The 18808-nt window shown below is 39.7% G+C and overlaps 1 protein-coding gene across 2 annotated transcripts in view; it reads left to right on the forward strand.

The window, feature by feature from the left end:
• The window catches only part of kcmf1.L (potassium channel modulatory factor 1 L homeolog), a 39491-nt gene extending 22166 nt beyond the window's left edge, over positions 1 to 17325 (forward strand). Inside the window, 5 exon segments of one of the 2 annotated variants that reach the window (NM_001092234.1) lie at positions 650 to 789; positions 7801 to 7902; positions 12369 to 12543; positions 13646 to 13928; positions 15211 to 15626. In NM_001092234.1, coding sequence (NP_001085703.1) covers positions 650 to 789; positions 7801 to 7902; positions 12369 to 12543; positions 13646 to 13928; positions 15211 to 15472 — 962 coding nt within the window. In that variant the 3' untranslated portion in view covers positions 15473 to 15626. 2 annotated transcript variants of the gene reach the window in all.
• The last annotated feature ends 1483 nt before the right edge of the window (positions 17326 to 18808 follow it).

Raw genomic sequence — 18808 nt, forward strand, 5'->3', positions numbered from 1 at the left:
CTTTTAAGGGATGATTGAGTGTATAATTATATAGTGATAGAGAAAATGGCATGCGAGTGTAAATTAAATGCCAGTCTGCTGGAACTTACAGCAAGAAGACATGACACTATCACATTAGAAGGGATGTTTGTGAATGCCCAAATTGCCAAAATGCAAAAATTCACTTCCCCCAAATGGATCTTTTCACATATTTTTGTGTTACAGCCTAATGGATTTAATTGAGATATTTACATTTCATGATATACTGAACTCTTGATGGTGCAATTTTTTTTGAAATTGTTTGTTAGTTAGAAAGTTAGTTAAAACTTTTGGATGCAAGAGTTTTAATGCCCCTTAATTGGTAGAACTGGCCTATTGCTGCAATAACAGCAGAGTGTCTTTTGAGGTAAGTCTGTATCAGCTTTGCAAATCTGGATTCTTTGAAATTGCTAAAAAAAAACAAAACCATTTCTAACTGGTGTTGATGGTTTTTATTTAGTTTTGATTAAGTTCTTAATTTTGAAAGGAACAAATTAAGCCTTTTATGTCTGGATGACAGTTACATGTTTTTGTGAGTTTTTTTTGTTGTGTTCAGTAGCTCTTGTCTACTGTACTTGCCCTTGTATGTTGGTATTAAGTGACACTTTTTCTTGTGTTTTTTTTTTTACAGATTTATATTATGGTGGGGAAGCTTTCTCTGTAGAACAGCCACAGTCTTTTACTTGCCCTTATTGTGGTAAAATGGGTTATACAGAAACTTCTTTACAAGAACATGTCACTTCAGAACATGCGGAAACATCAACAGAAGTAGTAAGTACTGCTTGTTAAAAATGTAATATTTTATTTTGTTGTATATTGCTACAGCCTTTTACATGTTTCAGACACACTATGTTCCCCCAATTTGGATTCTATCTAGTAGAGAATCTCAGTACAGAGATTAAAGGAATCACTCAGTGTAAAAATAAAAACTGGATAAATAGATTAGGCTGAGCAAAATAAAAAATATTTCTGATATAGTTAGTTAGCCAAAAAATATAATGTATAAAGGCTGGAGTGACTGGATGTGTATAGCCAGAACACTACTTCCTGCTTTTCAGTTCTCTTGGTTTACACTGACTGGTTACCAAGCAGTAACCAATCAGTGACTTGAGGGAGGGCCACATGGGTCATATCTGTTGCTTTTGAATCTGAGCTGAATGCTAAGGATCAATTGCAAACTCACTGAACACATATGTCCCATGTGGCCCCCCCTTCAAGTCACTGACTAACTCAGAGTTATAGAGCTGAAAAGCAATAAGTAGTGTTCTGGCTATTATGTTAGGCATCCAGGCACTCCAGCCTTTATACTTTACATTTCTCTTGCCTAGATTGGGGGACACAGGCACCATGGGGATGAAGATCCTGTTGCTTGGAGGATGGACACTAAACGGTTAACAAGCTCCTCCTCCTGCACTGGTTCTCATACCCTGCCTACTTCCTTTCCCCTCAGTTTTACTTTAGTGTCCTCAGAAGGAGGACGGATGCTACTGGCTGGGAGCAATGGTGCCGATTTATTCATGTGCCATGCCAGCAGTGGGGCCTGAGTTCACTTTCCCGAGCCCCCCACCAGCCGAATAATGTTGTGCCCTGATTGCCTTCCCGCTCCACGGAGGTCTGCAGGCAGAGGCTCCCTCAACACCCTGGGGCTGCTGGTTCCCGCTCCACGGAGGCTGCACCAGCAGCCCAGAACGGGGTACGCACCAAAAATAGGGCAGGAAGGCTGGCAACGAAAGGGGTAAGTGCTTTTTATCCCCTTTTCACCCCCTTATACCTTTCCGACTTCCACAGACAGGGTAGGCCCCTACCTGCAGATTACTCGCATTCCCCTCTAGGAGCGCTGGGTAGGATAGCGCTCTTACCCGCTCTGGCTCTAAACAGCTTAGATACACGGAGGGACCGTCCTCGTGTTGGTCCTATTCTTCTGCGCATGTTGTTCCGGCCGCCATCTTGGAAGAGGGCGTCGGCGGAGGCACTCTCTGCGGCGGCCATTTTCCTTGGGGCATACTGCGCGATCACGTTCCCAGCCTTACACATACGCGTCACTTCCGGCTGCCATCTTGGGACACGAGCTGGAACGGCGCACTCGCTCCCTCTACCTTACTGCGGCGATACTGCAGAGCAACCAGAGTAAGTACTCTTGTATTTCCCTAGGCAGTCTTAGTCTTATTCTGGCACTAAGCATGTCACTTTCACCCATGCAGGTCGCCCCTACAGGGACAGCCCAGGTGCACACAGGACTTACTCAGTTCGCTGCCTGCTTCCTTTTCTTAAGGAAGGGCCAACCCTCTATAGCATGACTGACAGAGTAGAGGAAATGCCCTCTTCTAAGCGGCAGACTAAGTCCCGCACCCCATCTCAAATTGCATTCCTTGCATGCTCGTCATGCAAAACAAAATTTGACATTGCCTCTTCTGACCCAAAGTGTGTAGCTTGTAGTACTGGTAATATACCTGCTCCTAGCTTACCCAATGCAACCCTACAACCCGGCTCAGCGATAGCTTCGGCTTCTCAGGCGAGCTCGGATTCTGAATTGGTGCGTGCTCTCTCCCTCTCACTGGCTGGTCTACAGAATTTAGCCAGGATTCCAGAGACTTTGGACAAGGTTATGAGAACACCTCTCTAGTCAGCCACAAAGGATGAGCGCACAGGCAACTGCTTCTAAGCGGTTTCATTCCCCCACACCTGAGTCACCTGAAGAGGAAGAGTCAGGGGAAGAGGGGCAAGTGTTGTCCGGGGAGGAGTCAGATCAGGAGCAGGATACTCCCAGGTCACAAAGGGAGGTAGAATCACTGATACAGTTAGTGTTACAAACATTAAACATTGAAGACACAGCAGCTACAACTGAGCCTAGCAAAAACATTTTCAAAAGGCAGAAGAAGACTTCATATGTTTTCCCGGCTTATGAGCACTTAGATGACATTGTTAAGGCTCAGTGGAAAGTTCCAGACCGCAAGCTCCAACTATCTAAACGCTTTTCACAGTCCTATCCATTTCCTCCGGAAAATACAGACCTCTGGTCCTCCCCACCAGTGGTGGATCCTCCGGTGTCACGTCTTTCTAGGACCACAACCATACCAGTGGCTGACGCAGCTTCTTTTAAGGACCCAATAGACAAGCGTCTATAGGGTTTCTGTAAGGCCATTTTTTCAGCAGCAGGAGCGGCGCTTCAACCAATCTTTGCCACAGCGTGGGTGTCAAGAGCAATAGAGATATGGGTTGAGCAGGTAGCACAACTTATTGGGTCTGAGGACCCGTCTACAGATCTTTTATTGTCACAAATAGCTGATGCAAACTCTTATATCTGCGAAGCAGCATTGGATGCAGCAAAACTCATTGCCGGAGCTTCAGCACAGTCCATTGCAGCCAGACGTTTTCTATGGTTAAAGAACTGGTCTGCAGACCTCACATCAAAGAGATCACTAGTCAGTCTTCCGTTTGTGGGTAAACAGCTTTTTGGAGCAGAGCTCGACAAGATTATATCACAAGCGACGGGTGGAAAGAGTACCCTGCTACCGCAAAACAGACCCAAGCGCACCACCTTTAAGAGAAGACCTTTTCTGCGGCCCTTTCGTCAAGGTCAAGGCCAAAGGCAGAGAACACAAACGGAAAAGCACCAATCTTCCAGCCGTTCCAGATACCCAATCAAACAAGGCCACAACTGGTCTTCAACCAGACAAACCGCCAAGCCTTCTCAGGAGAAACCCGCCTCCGCATGAAGAGGTGCCCACCCCCGAGAGTGTCTTCATAGGCGGACGCCTAAGAAACTTTCGGGAGGTGTGGGAACAGAGAGTCCAAGACCCTTGGGTCCTGAAGGTAGTCTCCCACGGCTATCTCATAGACTTTATACAAATTCCTCCAAGAAGATTTTTTGTGTCACGTCTTCCCTCAAGGGAACCAAAGCGTTCAGCATTTCGAAAAATTCTCCGAGATCTCACGAGCTCAGGGGTCATACAGCAGGTTCCACCTCTAGACAGGGGCAGAGGTTTTTATTCCAATTTGTTCATCGTTCCCAAAAAGGACGGATCCTACCGTCCTGTGCTGGATCTAAAGGCAGTAAACAAATATGTCAAGCGTCAACATTTCAAGATGGAATCCATTCAATCGGTTCTGCTGTCCCTGGAGATGGGAGAATTTATGACAGTAATAGATATCAAGGACGCGTATCTTCACGTGCCAATACACCCCAACACTACAGATTCCTTTGTTTCTTCGCTGCAGGAGAACATTGGCAATTTGTGGCACTTCCATTTGGCCTATCCTCAGCCCCGCGTGTCTTCACAAAGGTCATGGCAGCAGCTCTAGCAGATTTGAGGCTGCAGGGAATAGGAGTCATACCATACTTGGACGACCTACTAGTCAAAACTCCATCCCACTCCTTAACAACAAACCACCTACAGACCGTGGTGGAAAGATTGAACCAATTAGGTTGGCTCATCAATTACAAAAAGTCAATGTTCACTCCAACGCAACGGACAGAATACCTAGGTCTGATGATGGACACGTCGCTGGGAAAAGCTTTTCTTCCACCTGCCAAGATATCCACCTTTCGCACAAGATTAATGATCATTCAGAAAGAGAGATATATACCACTCAGAGTAGCCATGAGAGCACTGGGGACAATGGTAGCGGCTATTCCAGCTGTACCGTATGCCCAGTTACACACCAGACCATTGCAGAGACTAATTCTATTACATCAAAGAAGGATGCGTACAGAGCTAGACCGCAGGATACTAATAACAGATCCCGTTCAAGCGTCAATGAAATGGTGGCTCCAACCATCAACATTGCAATCAGGCAAGCTGTTTCCCAACCATACATGGACAGTAGTAACAACAGATGCCAGCTTACAGGGGTGGGGAGGAGTACTGGAACAACACACCGTACAGGGCAGATGGAGCCCAGGGGAAGGATCCCTCCCAATCAACATCCTAGAGCTCAGGGCAATATGGCTCTCCTTGTCCCACTGGACCCACAATCTCAAGGGTCGACCAGTGAGAAGTCAGTCGGACAACATGACGGCAGTGGCCTACATAAACCATCAGGGAGGCACAAGAAGCCAAGCGGCGCTGGCCGAAGCACAAAGGATACTTCTATGGGCAGAAGAGAATGTGCCAGCCATCTCCGCAGTACACATTCCAGGAGTAGACAACTGGATAGCAGACTTCCTCAGTCGAGAGACAGTAGATCAGGGCGAGTGGAGTCTGCATCCGGAAGTGTTCCAAGAGATAGTAAGAAGGTGGGGTATACCAGAAGTGGACCTAATGGCGTCAAGATACAACAACAAGCTGCCAAGCTTTATGGCAAGAAGCAAGGATCCTCTAGCAGTAGCGGTGGACGCGCTAGTAGCACCTTGGCCGTTTCACAGGGTATACGTGTTCCCACCTCTCGCTCTGATTCCAAGAGTCATCAGACGAATAAAGGAAGAGAGAGTAGAGGCGATACTGGTGGCTCCATTCTGGCCCCGCAGACCTTGGTTCGCAGAGATCATGCGGCTAGCAGCAGACACTCCATTTCGGTTTCCAGTCAGGGACGATCTGTTAACACAGGGACCTATCGTCCACCCGAATTCTCCACGGCTGGATTTAACGGCGTGGCTCTTGAGGCCTTGATACTCTCCAGGTCAGGAGTTCCACAGGAGGCCTTACCTACCTTATTGAAGGCCAGAAAGCCTGTATCTGCACGGATTTACCATAGGATATGGAAGACCTTCATCTCATGGTGCGAGACTAACTCCAAAGACCCACAGATCTTAAACGAAGCAAACGTACTGTGTTTTCTGCAGGAGGGACTGGATAAGGGTCTAGCCATCAGTTCCTTGAAGGTCCAAGTATCTGCACTATCTATCTTCTTCCAACACCAGTTGGCGTTGCGGCCTAACATTAAGACTTTCATACAGGGTGCTCTTCGACAGGCACCACCATACCGTCACCCGGTTCCTTCATGGATCTTAACCTAGTACTATCAGCAATGCAAGAACAGCCTTTTGAACCTATCATGGACATTCCCTTGCTTACACTGACTATTAAGACAGTATTTTTAGTAGCCATCACGTCGGCTAGACGAGTGTCAGAGTTGGCAGCCTTATCGTGTAAAGTGCCGTTTACAATTTTCCATTAGGACAAGGTAATTCTAAGGCCAACACCGGATTTCTTGCCTAAGGTTGTGTCCGAATTTCATCTGAACCAGGACATTGTAGTGCCTTCCTTCTGCCCTCATCCCAAGACACAGATAGAGAAAAAGCTGCACAAGCTAGACGTGGTCCGTACGCTAAGTATTTATGTATCCGTTACCAAAAGTATAAGAAGAACTGACAGTCTTTTCATCATTCCGGAGGGACCGAGAAAGGGCCTCCGGGCATCGAAGGCAACGATTTCCAGATGGATCAGGTCGGCCATCTCAAAGGCTTATGTAGCAAAGGATAGACCTCCACCCTTCGGGATTCGAGCTCACTCGACCAGGTCGATGAGTACTTCCTGGGCAGTACGCCACCAGGCTTCCGCTGAACAGGTTTGTAGAGCTGCAGTGTGGTCTTCAGTACACACTTTTTCCAGGTTCTACAAGATACACACTTTCTCCTCGGCTGAGGCAAGCTTTGGGAGAAAGGTGCTACAGACCGTTGTAAGCTGAGCACTGGGGTGCAAGTCCCGCCCTCATGGGTAGCTTTGGGATGTCCCCATGGTGCCTGTGTCCCCCAATCTAGGCAAGAGAAAAATAGATTTTTGTACTTACCGTTAAATCCTTTTCTCTTGTCCTACATTGGGGGACACAGGCCTTCCCTCCCTGAATAGGTTATAATTCAAAATTCTTCTAGCACACTGTCTAAGTGTGACTGTATATAGTTCATAGGGGGTGAGAGTTCCTTTTCTGTTTGCACATGGTGATAGTAGGGTTGTCCTTCCTTCTTCGGCCTGAAAACTGAGGGGAAAGGAAGTAGGCAGGGTATGAGAACCAGTGCAGGAGGAGGAGCTTGTTAACCGTTTAGTGTCCATCCTCCAAGCAACAGGATCTTCATCCCCATGGTGCCTGTGTCCCCCAATGTAGGACAAGAGAAAAGGATTTAACGGTAAGTACAAAAATCAATTTTTTTGCCTAACTAACTATATTAGAAACATTTTTTATTTACACAGTTTTTATTTTCACACTGAACTGTTCCTTTAAGTCAGTGGGATATTGCACATGTATATTTTCTCTAGGCTTATTAATGAGTGATAAACAGGTAGAGGCAAAAAAATCATGTTAATAAAATTCTCTGCTGGGCTGTATACAAATCTTTCATAATATATATTTGTTCCAAAAAAGTCTTCTAGGATCATCTACAGGTACACTTAAAAAGTTTTTGTTTTCGGGCCAATTGCAATTAACTGTACCAGCTGTGCCCTAATGAGAGGTATTCATAACACAGATGCATACAAATTGAAGAAATACACATATTACAAAAGTCTGTGGGAAATTTGAACTACTGAATTTATTCCACTATTTTTCCCACTCGGTGTATAATGCATTAAAGGAATGATACAGGATACTTTTTTCTACCCCAAACTCTTTTTTCTTCTGAAATAGTCTCTCGACCTTTGTGCTTATTGCCAATATAAACTTAAAACCAATTCACAATGGATTGAGAAATATTTTAAACCCTAAAAATTAATATGGCTAAAATGCTATATTTTATATATTTATTGCACCAGCCTAAAGTTCAAATCAATTTAACACTTAGGAATTAAGCTTAGAAAAGCTAACTTGTAAGATTGAAAATGCCGTTATTATGTGTTTGTATCATTGCAGATTTGTCCAATATGTGCAGCGTTACCAGGGGGAGATCCAAATCATGTCACAGACGACTTTGCTGCCCATCTAACACTTGAACACAGAGCTCCAAGAGATTTAATATCCTTTACTCTTAAATTTATATTCTATCTCTGTTGTGTAATGCTATAAAAATTTGCTATATATATTATATTCTTTAAAGATATGTATTTTTCCTCTTGAAGGGGTACATCTATCAATAGTTTATAGCTTATTATTGTGAAAATTAAAATATAATATAAGCTTCATCATACTGAAACTTTCTAAATACAATCAATTAAATAAATTTTCTGTACCATTTCTGAAATAATCAAGTTTATCTTCACTATTCTTCTCTCTCAGCATCTGTTTCTCTTCATTCTCTCTTCATGCAGCAGTTGAGTGTCAGATATTCATTGACAGTTAGATCCAATATATCTTATATGGGGGGCTCCTTTCCTAGAAGACGAATTAGAGCTCACTCAAATAACTGTATCCAGTACAAACAAAATCTAACAAAATAACTGCTTTTTGCACAAATCCTGCATGTAGAGAGACATGATGTCTGGTGATTTTTATAGTGAGCTCTAATACATCTTCTAGGCAAATGAAGCCCCCCTTTAACATATATTGGATCTAACTGTTAATGATTATCTGACACCCAACTCCTGAATGTAGACAGAATGAAGATAAACAGGTGCTGAGAGATGAATAGTGAATATACACTCGTGTATAAGCCGACCCGTGTATAAGCCGAGGTACCTAATTTTACCTACAAAAACTGGGAAAACTTATTGACTCGCGTATAAGCCTAGGGTGAGAAATGCAGTAGCTACTGGTAAAATGTCACCTAGCGCAGAAGCGCAAGCAGCATCGGGCAAACCTAGTCCCTGTGCATGTAAGAGCACATAAGCGCTGGCTTCCCAGGCTTTTATATAGTCATGAACCTCTGGGATATAACATATCCTTATATTTTATAACAGGGGGTACATTATAGGCACACTAAATAATAAATGCTGAACTTAAAAAGGGAAGTTCCTACATTTCAATGGGGAGAGACAGTATCCACACAGGGCCCTTTTTAACTCTTTCCTCTAACCATTTGCTTCCATATCTTTCCCTTCCTCTCTCTGCACCAGTCACAGTGCCTTTAAACTGTAAGACAAAAGTTAGTTTTGCATCCGTTTTCTTTCCCCTGTTTCTTGCCTCCGTTTCTATCAAAGCCAATTTTCTGTCCACCTCTCCTCTCACAGCCCGACTTCTGAAAGTCCGTTCTCTCCACCTCTCCCACCCCTACTGTCACAGCCGTCTTTCTCTCTCCCCCTCCTCTCTGAATCATTTCACTCACAGCTCGATCTCTGAAAGCCGCTTCTCTCCACCTTCCCCTTTTTCTCAAAGTTGCTGACAGGCTGACAGGCTGCTTTCTCCCTCTCTGCACTGCTGGATCTTGTTTCCTTTGCGGCAAGCAAAGATTAACAGCCGGCATAACATCGCATGTTCGTCAAGCTCTGCACGTCACTTCCGCCTACTACACTGCCACAGGGTCCTAGCGCTGGGTCCCTTAGTCTTGAAACCCCTGTGCGCACCCAGTGACTCGCGTATAAGCCGAGGTAGACTTTTTCAGCACATTTTAAGTGCTGAAAAACTCGGCTTATACACGAGTATATACGGTAAACTTTATTTATTTCACAAAATTTTCAATTGTTTGTATTTAGAAAGTTTCTTATTTCAGTAAGAGGAAGCTTATATTAATTTTTCATTTTCATGATAGTTCCCCTTTAAAGGAGATGGAAAGCTACGGAGGTATTTTAATGCCAATAGATTAGCTGCAATAGTGCAAGCTAGAATGCTATATTTATTCTGTAGAATGTTTTACCAGTAAATAGCTCTAGAAACTCTGTTTGTTTAGGGTAGGAGCTGCAGTATTAACATGGTGTGACATCACTTCCTGCCTGAGTCTCTCCCTGCTCTGGGCTCAGATTACAGTATAGAAGGGAGGGGGGGGGGAAGAGGAGCAAACTGAGCATGCTCTTGCCCAGGGCAATGAGGTTTAAGCTGAAGGCAGGAAGTCTGATACAGAAGCCCATGTGTACACAATAGAAGGAAAGAAATGCAGTGTTTCTTTTGATAGGGGACTCAGAGCAGCGCTACTTTTGGGGTTTACTGGTATATTTAGATTGACCTTTCTGATAAGGCTTACTTAGTTTTAACCTTTCCTTCTTCTTTAAGTAAGGGAATATATGATTGGTGGAGGTGTCTACTTTCCTTTTAATCAAAAATATATTAGCTATTTATTACAAAATTACTAGATCTAATTGGCCGCCATCATCTGAAATCATTAGGCCTCATACTGCTTAGTTGTTAAGGCCATACTTTCATTGGCTCATTCCTCACTGGTAGTAGGTCATGAGTTAAAGTAACAGTAACACCATAACATGAAAGTGTTTTAAAGTAATGAAAATATAATGTACTGTTGTTTTCGCACTGGTAAAGTTTATATAAACAATCTGCTTGTAGCCATGAGGGTAGCCATTTCAAGTTGAAAATTGAGAAAATGCACAGGACACACAGCAGAAAACAGATGAGCTCTGTAGAATACAATTTGATTCAACATAGTTTTTGTTATCTGCTGTGTATGCTGTGCTTGAATGGCTGCCCTCATGGCTACACAGCAGCTTGATTATATAAACTATAGTTTTGAAACAAACACACCAGTCTTACAAAATTGGGCTTTTATTGAAAAAAATATGTTCATATTAACAGACCATGCTCTTGATGCTGGCCAGCCATTCCCTGTTACACACACATCTACACATGTGTAATCTCTCTTAAACCCCAATACCACTCCTGACAAGCCTCACCTTTTATTGGCCCCAAAAAACTAGGTAGTCATGTAATGGGTTTCATTTGGTGAGGGTGCATTTGGTGAGGGTGCATAACTTAAGCAATAGTATGATTTCTGCCAATGGATTTGTTAGAGTTGTTGAGTTGCTGTTTTATATGTACAAAGGAATGAAGCTTTGGTCATAATATTTCCTTTCCCTGAGATGACTTTGCTGTGTGTCAACTCTCAATTGGCTTCACATTTGCATATCTGAAGCACTGTAAATTCAGCAAGTTCTGCTAATGCAAAAATGGTCTGTAGCTGTTGTCATATGTGGTTTTAATAAACGGATTGCCTCTCTCACAGCCAATGCTGTGTGTTTCCACACAAATGCTTGGTATCCCATGAGTAATGTATGCTTCCACAATATAACCACCTACTACAAGACTTTGCTCTCATGGAAGCAGCAATTAGAGCATCACATAGAGTATTCATTTGTTTCTAGAATTTCACTACTACAACACATTCTTCAGTTGCCTGATCCCATATGCACGGCAGCAAACCATTTGCTTAAAAGAGACATGTCTATATTATAAAAGGTCCACTGATCAATTTGATTTTGAATAAATCACAGTTTATATTCTATTTTCTTACAGTTGTCTATATATTTGAAAATTCCTTTTATTGCCAGGTGCAAACACCACAGTTGTGTTCTGAGTCACAGCAATTTGTACTGCCTTACAGACAGTTCTTTTAGAATTTTTTTTAGAATAGGAATGCATGCTAATAAAATACATACAGGTATGGGCTCCAGAATACTCAGGACCTGGGATTTTCTGGATAACTGTTCTTTCTGTAATTTGGATCTTCATACCTTAAGTCTACTAGAAAATCATATAAACATTAAATAAACCCAATAGGCTTGTTTTGCATCCAATAAGGATTAATGATATCTTTGTGTGGATCAAGTACAAGGTTCTGTTTTATTATTACAGAGAAAAAGGGAATTATTTTAAAGAAAAATTGGCTTATTTGGATAATATGAAGACTTTAGGGTACAGCTTGTCCATATCTCAGAGCTTTCTGGATAATCTGTTACCGGATAACTGATCTCATACCTGTATCTAATAACTATTATAAAATGTAATTAAACCTGTTTGTAAAAATCCTTATTAAGTATGCCCCCAAAGTTTGGGTGCATGTTTTTATGCCCCCTGTTTCTTTGAAGGACAACAACCAGGGTCATGGGTGCCTCTGACACTAGCTAATGTGAATTTGCCTTTCCTTTTTCCTCAGCTGCACATTTTTCAGTTTGAAAAAAATCCCTGCATTATAATAGATATAATATAAAATAACAGAAACATTACCTATATGCTACAAATGAAATTAAATAATTGAAAGTAAAATAAAGCATGGGAATCCATTTTGTAGTGGCATCTGGATGTTTCTAGATAAGGAGTCTTTCCATAATTTGGATCTCTGTGCCTTATATCTACTAAAATACATTAAATAAACTCAATATGATTTTTTTGCCACTATTCTGATTTAATGCAGCTTAGTTAGGATCAAGTACATGGTTCAGTTATATTATAACAGAGATAATGGAAATAAATATACAGTTGAATTATTTGCTAAATTGTACTTCACTTTCCTGTAGAGTTTTCTGTGTTTCCAGATAAGTGGTCACATACCTGTACTAAGAATTTACTCCCCCATTTGGTATTTTGCTTTAACTCCTGTCTACGATGAATCCAGTGGAGTTCGACATGTACGAAGGATGTTTCACCCTGGCCGGGGGTTAGGTGGTCCACGAGCACGTAGAACAAACATGCACTTTACTAGCAGCTCCACTGGAGGGCTTTCATCCTCGCAGAGCTCATATTCTCCAAGCAATAGGGAAGCCATGGATCCAATAGCTGGTAAGGTTCAAGAGCTCAACTTTTCTTTTTTTGTTTTAATTGCTGGTTTACTGTGTTAAAAAGCCAAAATATTGTTTATGCTAAAATCTTTTCTTTCATTAATTTCATAATAGTTTTCCAGTACAGTATAGGTGCAGAGTAATAAAGTTGAACAACCAGTGTTGTCAATTCCAGAATTATTGTAGAAATGTAATTAAAAAATATTTCAGATTGTTATATATTTTATTGTAAATGTGATTGATTTTTAGGGTAATGCCATATGGAATGGTTTGTGACATCATGTAAAAACTTGGATCTTACAAAATGAATGTTAAGTCACCATTTTTAGAAAATATTTGCACCTTAGGAAATATTTGTGGACATCTAAGCGATAACCACATTGGAGCAGTAATTTTGTGAAATGGCAACTGTGATAAACAAACCCACATAAACTCTTGCAAACTAATATTTGAGAACATTCTCATTTAGAGTACCCAAGTATATTAGTTGCTGTCCTCAGGTAATATGCATTTTCTATATTTGAATATAGTTTTGTGAAACATAATAAGGTTGTAAATGATGTATGCAAACAGCATTAGCTAGATAGTGTCCCTTTAAACACCATTTTGTGTGCAGGCCACAAAGTTTGAAAGGTGTTCCCTAAAACATAAAAATAAAAGAGCTTTGTAGAAGTTAAAATGAGAACTGTTTTGTTCTGGCCTATACCAAAGTCCCCTTGCAAATGCTTTAAGATCATATTTTTAATTAAAATTGTTGGACTGTCAGATTGAATCTGAGCAATAGCATATTTACTGTTTAACATACTGTTTTTTTTGTCACAGGTTGTCGAATATAATATTTAGCAAATAGTATATAATATTTAGCTTTTCTTAAACAGAAATACAAGCATGATACAATATATAATATTGATGCTTTTACAAAGAATAGTATTACAGCTGTTATGTCATCCCTAGTGTTATAGAAAATGTACAGGCACATAAGTATTTTTAATAATGGGATCTATATAAAAGTATAAGTGTAACACCTGTTTGACCTTTTGCCTTTATATAGATTGTTTATATTATAAGATGTATTCACCTATACTGTCTTCTACCATGGGCAGAACTTTTATCACAGTTATCTGGAGTAAGGCGTTCAACAGGAGGACAGCTCAATTCTTCAGGCCCGTCTGCCTCCCAGCTGCAGCAGCTACAAATGCAGTTGCAACTAGAAAGACAGCAGGCACAGGCAGCACGGCAACAGCTAGAAACAGCACGCAACGCAACCAGACGCAACAATGCAAGTAATGTCACCACCACAATTACACAATCAACAGCAGCAACCAACACATCAAGTACAGAAAACAATCAGCAATCTATACAAAATTCACAGTTTCTACTCACAAGGTTTGTATCATGAGCACCTTCATGATCATCAAAATAAGAATGTTTCATTACTGGAAACAATCTGTAATAATGACTAAAGCATAGCCTAATTAATTAAGGTATGAATGTGATGAGTTTAGATTTATGGTTAGGAATTTGAATATGTGTAAAAAAAAAAAAAAACATGGGATGTGGACACATATGTAAAGAAACTTTAATTTGTTAACTTTTGTGCAGTTGCAAAATATCAGCACCTTTTAAAGGAGAACTAAACCCTAAAAATGTATATACTGAACTTATTGATACAGCCTAAAGCTTCAGCATCTCTATAGTAGTAATGATCCAGGCATTTAAAGTTGTCATAGGAGTTTCCCATCTTGTATTTTGCTAGGAGTATCTGCAACACATACATGCTCATTGTGCTTTGAGCAGCTGATAAGAAGCTAAACTTAGGGGTTGTCGCAAATCATCAAGCAGAATATGTGGTTTTACTTTCATATAAGCTGATACTACAGGGCGGATCATTAAATTCTTATGCTAATTCTACTGGTTTCTACATATATTTATTTATGTAGAAACATATTTATATTCTACATATTCAGTATATTGTGTGTCAGTTCCTAAACTCAGTAAGTGACAGCAGTACGGAGCATGTGAAGAGAATCAGCAGAAAATAATATGGGGAGCTACAGAGGCATCTTTGGAGGCACAGATCTTTACTGCTAAAAGGCCATTGTTACCTTGGGCTGGTATAGAAGCTCAAAACACTATGTACAATGTGGTGTTGTATCAGCTAATCAGTATTATACAAAGGCACAAGGGATGATTCACAAATAAATAGGTGCTAAACTGTATGTGAAATTGCCTATAGCAACCAATCTTTGCTTTTATTTCCAACTTTTTTGCCTTTTTTTATACCTATTTTCTTATACTGCAAAAATACACAATTCTGGCACAAAGGTTTTTTTGCTTTTTAACTACACCTGATTTTAGAAGCCCAGATGTGGATGGACATTATACTAGTTGTATTGCTTCTATGGTTCTGAACTTAGTTGCAGTGTTTCTCTTAGAAAAGGTAATTAGGGCCTTTAGGTTTGTAAATTACTTCTTTTCCTTCCCCCACTTTATTTGTGTGAAGAAATGTCAGAATATATACCTGATTTTGAATGAAAAGATAATTTTAATCTATTTAACCAACATAATGTTATGTAAAATGAGAAATATTTTTATTCTGTAACTGTTCTGTATTTGTCTTCATTGGTTTGTTATATCATAAAATAATCTCTGCTTCATTTTTGCACAGACTGAATGATCCCAAAATGACAGAAGCAGAACGACAGTCCATAGAAAGTGAGCGTGCGGACCGCAGCTTGTTTGTCCAGGAGCTTCTTTTGTCTACATTGATGCAGGAAGAAAGCTCCTCCTCTGATGAGGATGAAAGGGGAGAAATAGCTGATTTTGGGGCAATGGGTTGTGTAGATATAATGCCTTTAGATGTTGCTTTAGAAAACCTAAATCTTAAAGAGAGTAATAAAGGAAACGAGCCTCCGCCACCTCCTCTTTGATGACATCCCCCTTTGCAGACAATGTCCTCTGTGCTGTAACTGCCAATGAAAGTGGACAAACAACTATCTTTGGGTTTGTTTTGGTGATTGTAATTTCCGGTCTGTCACTCTTGTTACATTGTGTACATTCAAAAAGGAAAAAAAAAGGAAAAAAGAAAAAAAAAAGGCAAATATATAAGATAATTCACTTAACTAATTTTTACTTCTAGCAGGTAAACATAGGTAGCAGTACCAGAGGCAGTCGTCTGCTTCCTGTACCGTGATGTAAAAAAAATAAATACATTCTCCTAATCTCCCACATTCAAACAGAAGAGAAAAAAAAAGTATATGGGGAAAAAAATCTCTAATGAAGCTGCTGTGTGTATTTATGAATATTAATGAATAAAAACTGCTTGGATGGTTTACCCTAACTACTGCATGAGGTTTTTTGCAGCGTGCATGAATTTTTAGTTCATCAAAATATGTAAAATTAAAGTTGTTCAACTGTTAATCCCAAAGCTTTTCTAAGCATTATTCAAAAGATTACCTGACCCAACATACAATGTTATTTATGATAGTTATTGTGCAGCCATGTATCTTTTGAATAATGCCTTTAGCAAAACAGAAAAAAAAAGTTTTTATATTTGTTAAAAGCACTTCAGGCAATCTCTGCAGTTATATTTACTGTGTCTTTTTAAGTGTAAGGAGCCCCTACGTTAAATGTGAGTATACTCCATTAATTAGATTACAGTATATACTGTGTGGCCTACATTCATGTATTTTTTTCCTCTGCACATATTTTTAAACTTTTTTTTTGTCTCTGAACAAGTTACAATAGAGTCAGGCCACTACCAGAATTTGCCATGTTTGTGTTTCCTTAAACAGTTCTGTTAATCTATGTTTTCCCCCTTTATATGTGGTTGCTTAAAGTTTGAACTGTTTGTAAGTGTTTTATCCAAGTGTAGTCTGAATCATTTAAATGCTGTTTAGACAAACGTTAACCCTGATTATTTTGTCATAGTTTTAAAAGCCTTTCACATTCTCAATCATATTTCTTAGTTTCTTATTTATGTACTTGCTTCATAGATAGCAGAGACATGACTGCAGAACGAGAGCTTGAGGATCTGACTCCCAGATTTTCAATATAACATTTGAATTCCTAAAGCTGATGTTGGCACCTTTTTATTTATTGTTACTTTATGATTATTCTTTCAACATAAAAGTAAAAGCCTTTTGATTAAAACTCATGCCACCTCCATGCCTATACTATTAATCCTATATGTAAAAATATGTACAGTGTTCTTTTTTTTGTGCATAGACTTTCATAAAAGGACCCAAAGCAGGAATAGCAGGACTTGGTTTTTGTTTTGCATTGTAAATTTAGAATATAAAGAAAATAAAACATGCACACAGCTTCTGATTAATTTACAAATACATTCACACTATTATGTCTGCTTTTCATTATCTCTATTACACCCACCTTTTTTAATTTATATCTATCCAGTTTGACAGCACCATACAACAGAATATATTCAGATTTCAGCACTGGCTAGTATGTTAGCAGTCCTTTATTGTAACCATTGATAACCTTTAATAATTACGCTGGGAGTGTTAGTGCTTGCTCCATTCACATTTCCTGGGATGATGGCATCCTTTATTTCTGCACAGTGTAGTACTTGAATGTTTTTTTCCTCTTCTATCAGGTTTTCAGTGCTGAAAGGGTTTAGTTCTTTCGTTAATGTAGGAGTTTAGCCCATTTTTTTCTTAATGGTTGACATTATCCAAAAATAAATTCTCTGAATTGTAGTATTTTTCAACACATTCTGCACATTACACTTATACACTTGGTTCAATAAAGCATTTTCAAGACTGTTGCCCAATTGAGTTTCTTTCTGATGGATGCACTATTTTTTTCTCTAACAGAAGAGACATACATCCTTTTGAGGTTGTATGTCATTGATAGTATATCACACTTAGGGGCAAATTTAGTACGGATCGAGTTGTTTTTCACCAAAAAATTTAGTTTTGGAGGTTATTTTTGGGTCAAAAATCTAATTTCCGGGTTAAAAAAAACTAATTTTTTTTAAGATGTATTATACCCTGACCCTGGAAATAGCTTGAATCCAAAAATACACATTTAAAACCTATCGAGGTCATGTAGGAGTAAATGACATAGGTCCCTTGAAACATTTCAAGATGTTAATAGCCTTCATTATGTTCAGGGTTTTTGGTGGCTTTCACTCGAAAACTCGATCAATTTGCGCGATTTGAGTTTTTTTCACCGAAAACATAATAAATTTGAGTTTTTGGGTTTCGCAACCCAAGTTTGCTAATTTGTTTTACTTTTTCCAGTTGTAAGTTCAATCAAGGTTTGAGAGTTCACATAGCTCTAAAATTAAACCTTTGTTAAATAACCCCCTTAAAGGGGAACTATCAGGAAAATTTTAATTTTATATAACCTTCAGCATACTGAAATAAGAAACTTTCTAAATGCAATAAATTAAAAAATTTTGTACCATTCTGAAATAATCAAGTTTTGAAGAGTCTATGCTTTCCATAGTGATGCTTTCCATAGTGATTTTCTTTGGAAAGCAAGGGGGACTTCAGAAAACCTTTCATCAAAAGAAAGGCTATGCCTTTAAATTTGAGGTTTCAAATGAAGGTGTGCTATTGAATCACTTGCAGTAGACCCACAGTCTATACAGGAAGCTGTTCAATATACAGCTGTTATCAATATGGTATAAATAAACACAACTTATAGCAGATATGTGATCTGGTGCCCATGTTAAGAGGGTAAGGTAAGAATCATGCCTCAGATGGCAGCGGTAAAATGCCGCATCTGGTAAATTTAAGAACCGAAAATTTTGCACTAGTGATCTGTCCCCTACCCCCTCTCGAACTGCTCTGATGCGGAAAAGATAAGTGGGAGAGCAACATTGGGGTGCATAAAATGTACAGATTATCCCGCCAAATCAAACTGATGTGGATTTCTAAAAAACAGACAGATCTATAATGATTCATAGTCTAAGGGGCAGATTTATACCTCTATACCCGTGAACAATGTAGGTCTCTATAAAAATATATTGCATAAAACCGCTCATATGTAAAACCCTGATTCATGTAAATAAACAACTTTCATAATAATATACTTTTTAGTAGTATATGCCATTGGGTAATCCAAAATAGAAAATTGCAATTTTAAAACAATAAGGGCCCTCCCCTGGGATCCTAGGATCCACGCTGCACACAAATAAACCATACATGTTGGGTTACATGAGCCAATTAACAGACAAGGTTCTGTACTCCCACACCTCTTCCTGTTATAGTTAGAGCTGCATTATTTCTGGTCAAGTGATA

The sequence above is a fragment of the Xenopus laevis genome, chromosome 1L (assembly GCF_017654675.1).
Source record: "Xenopus laevis strain J_2021 chromosome 1L, Xenopus_laevis_v10.1, whole genome shotgun sequence".
NCBI classification, from domain to species: domain Eukaryota; kingdom Metazoa; phylum Chordata; class Amphibia; order Anura; family Pipidae; genus Xenopus; species Xenopus laevis.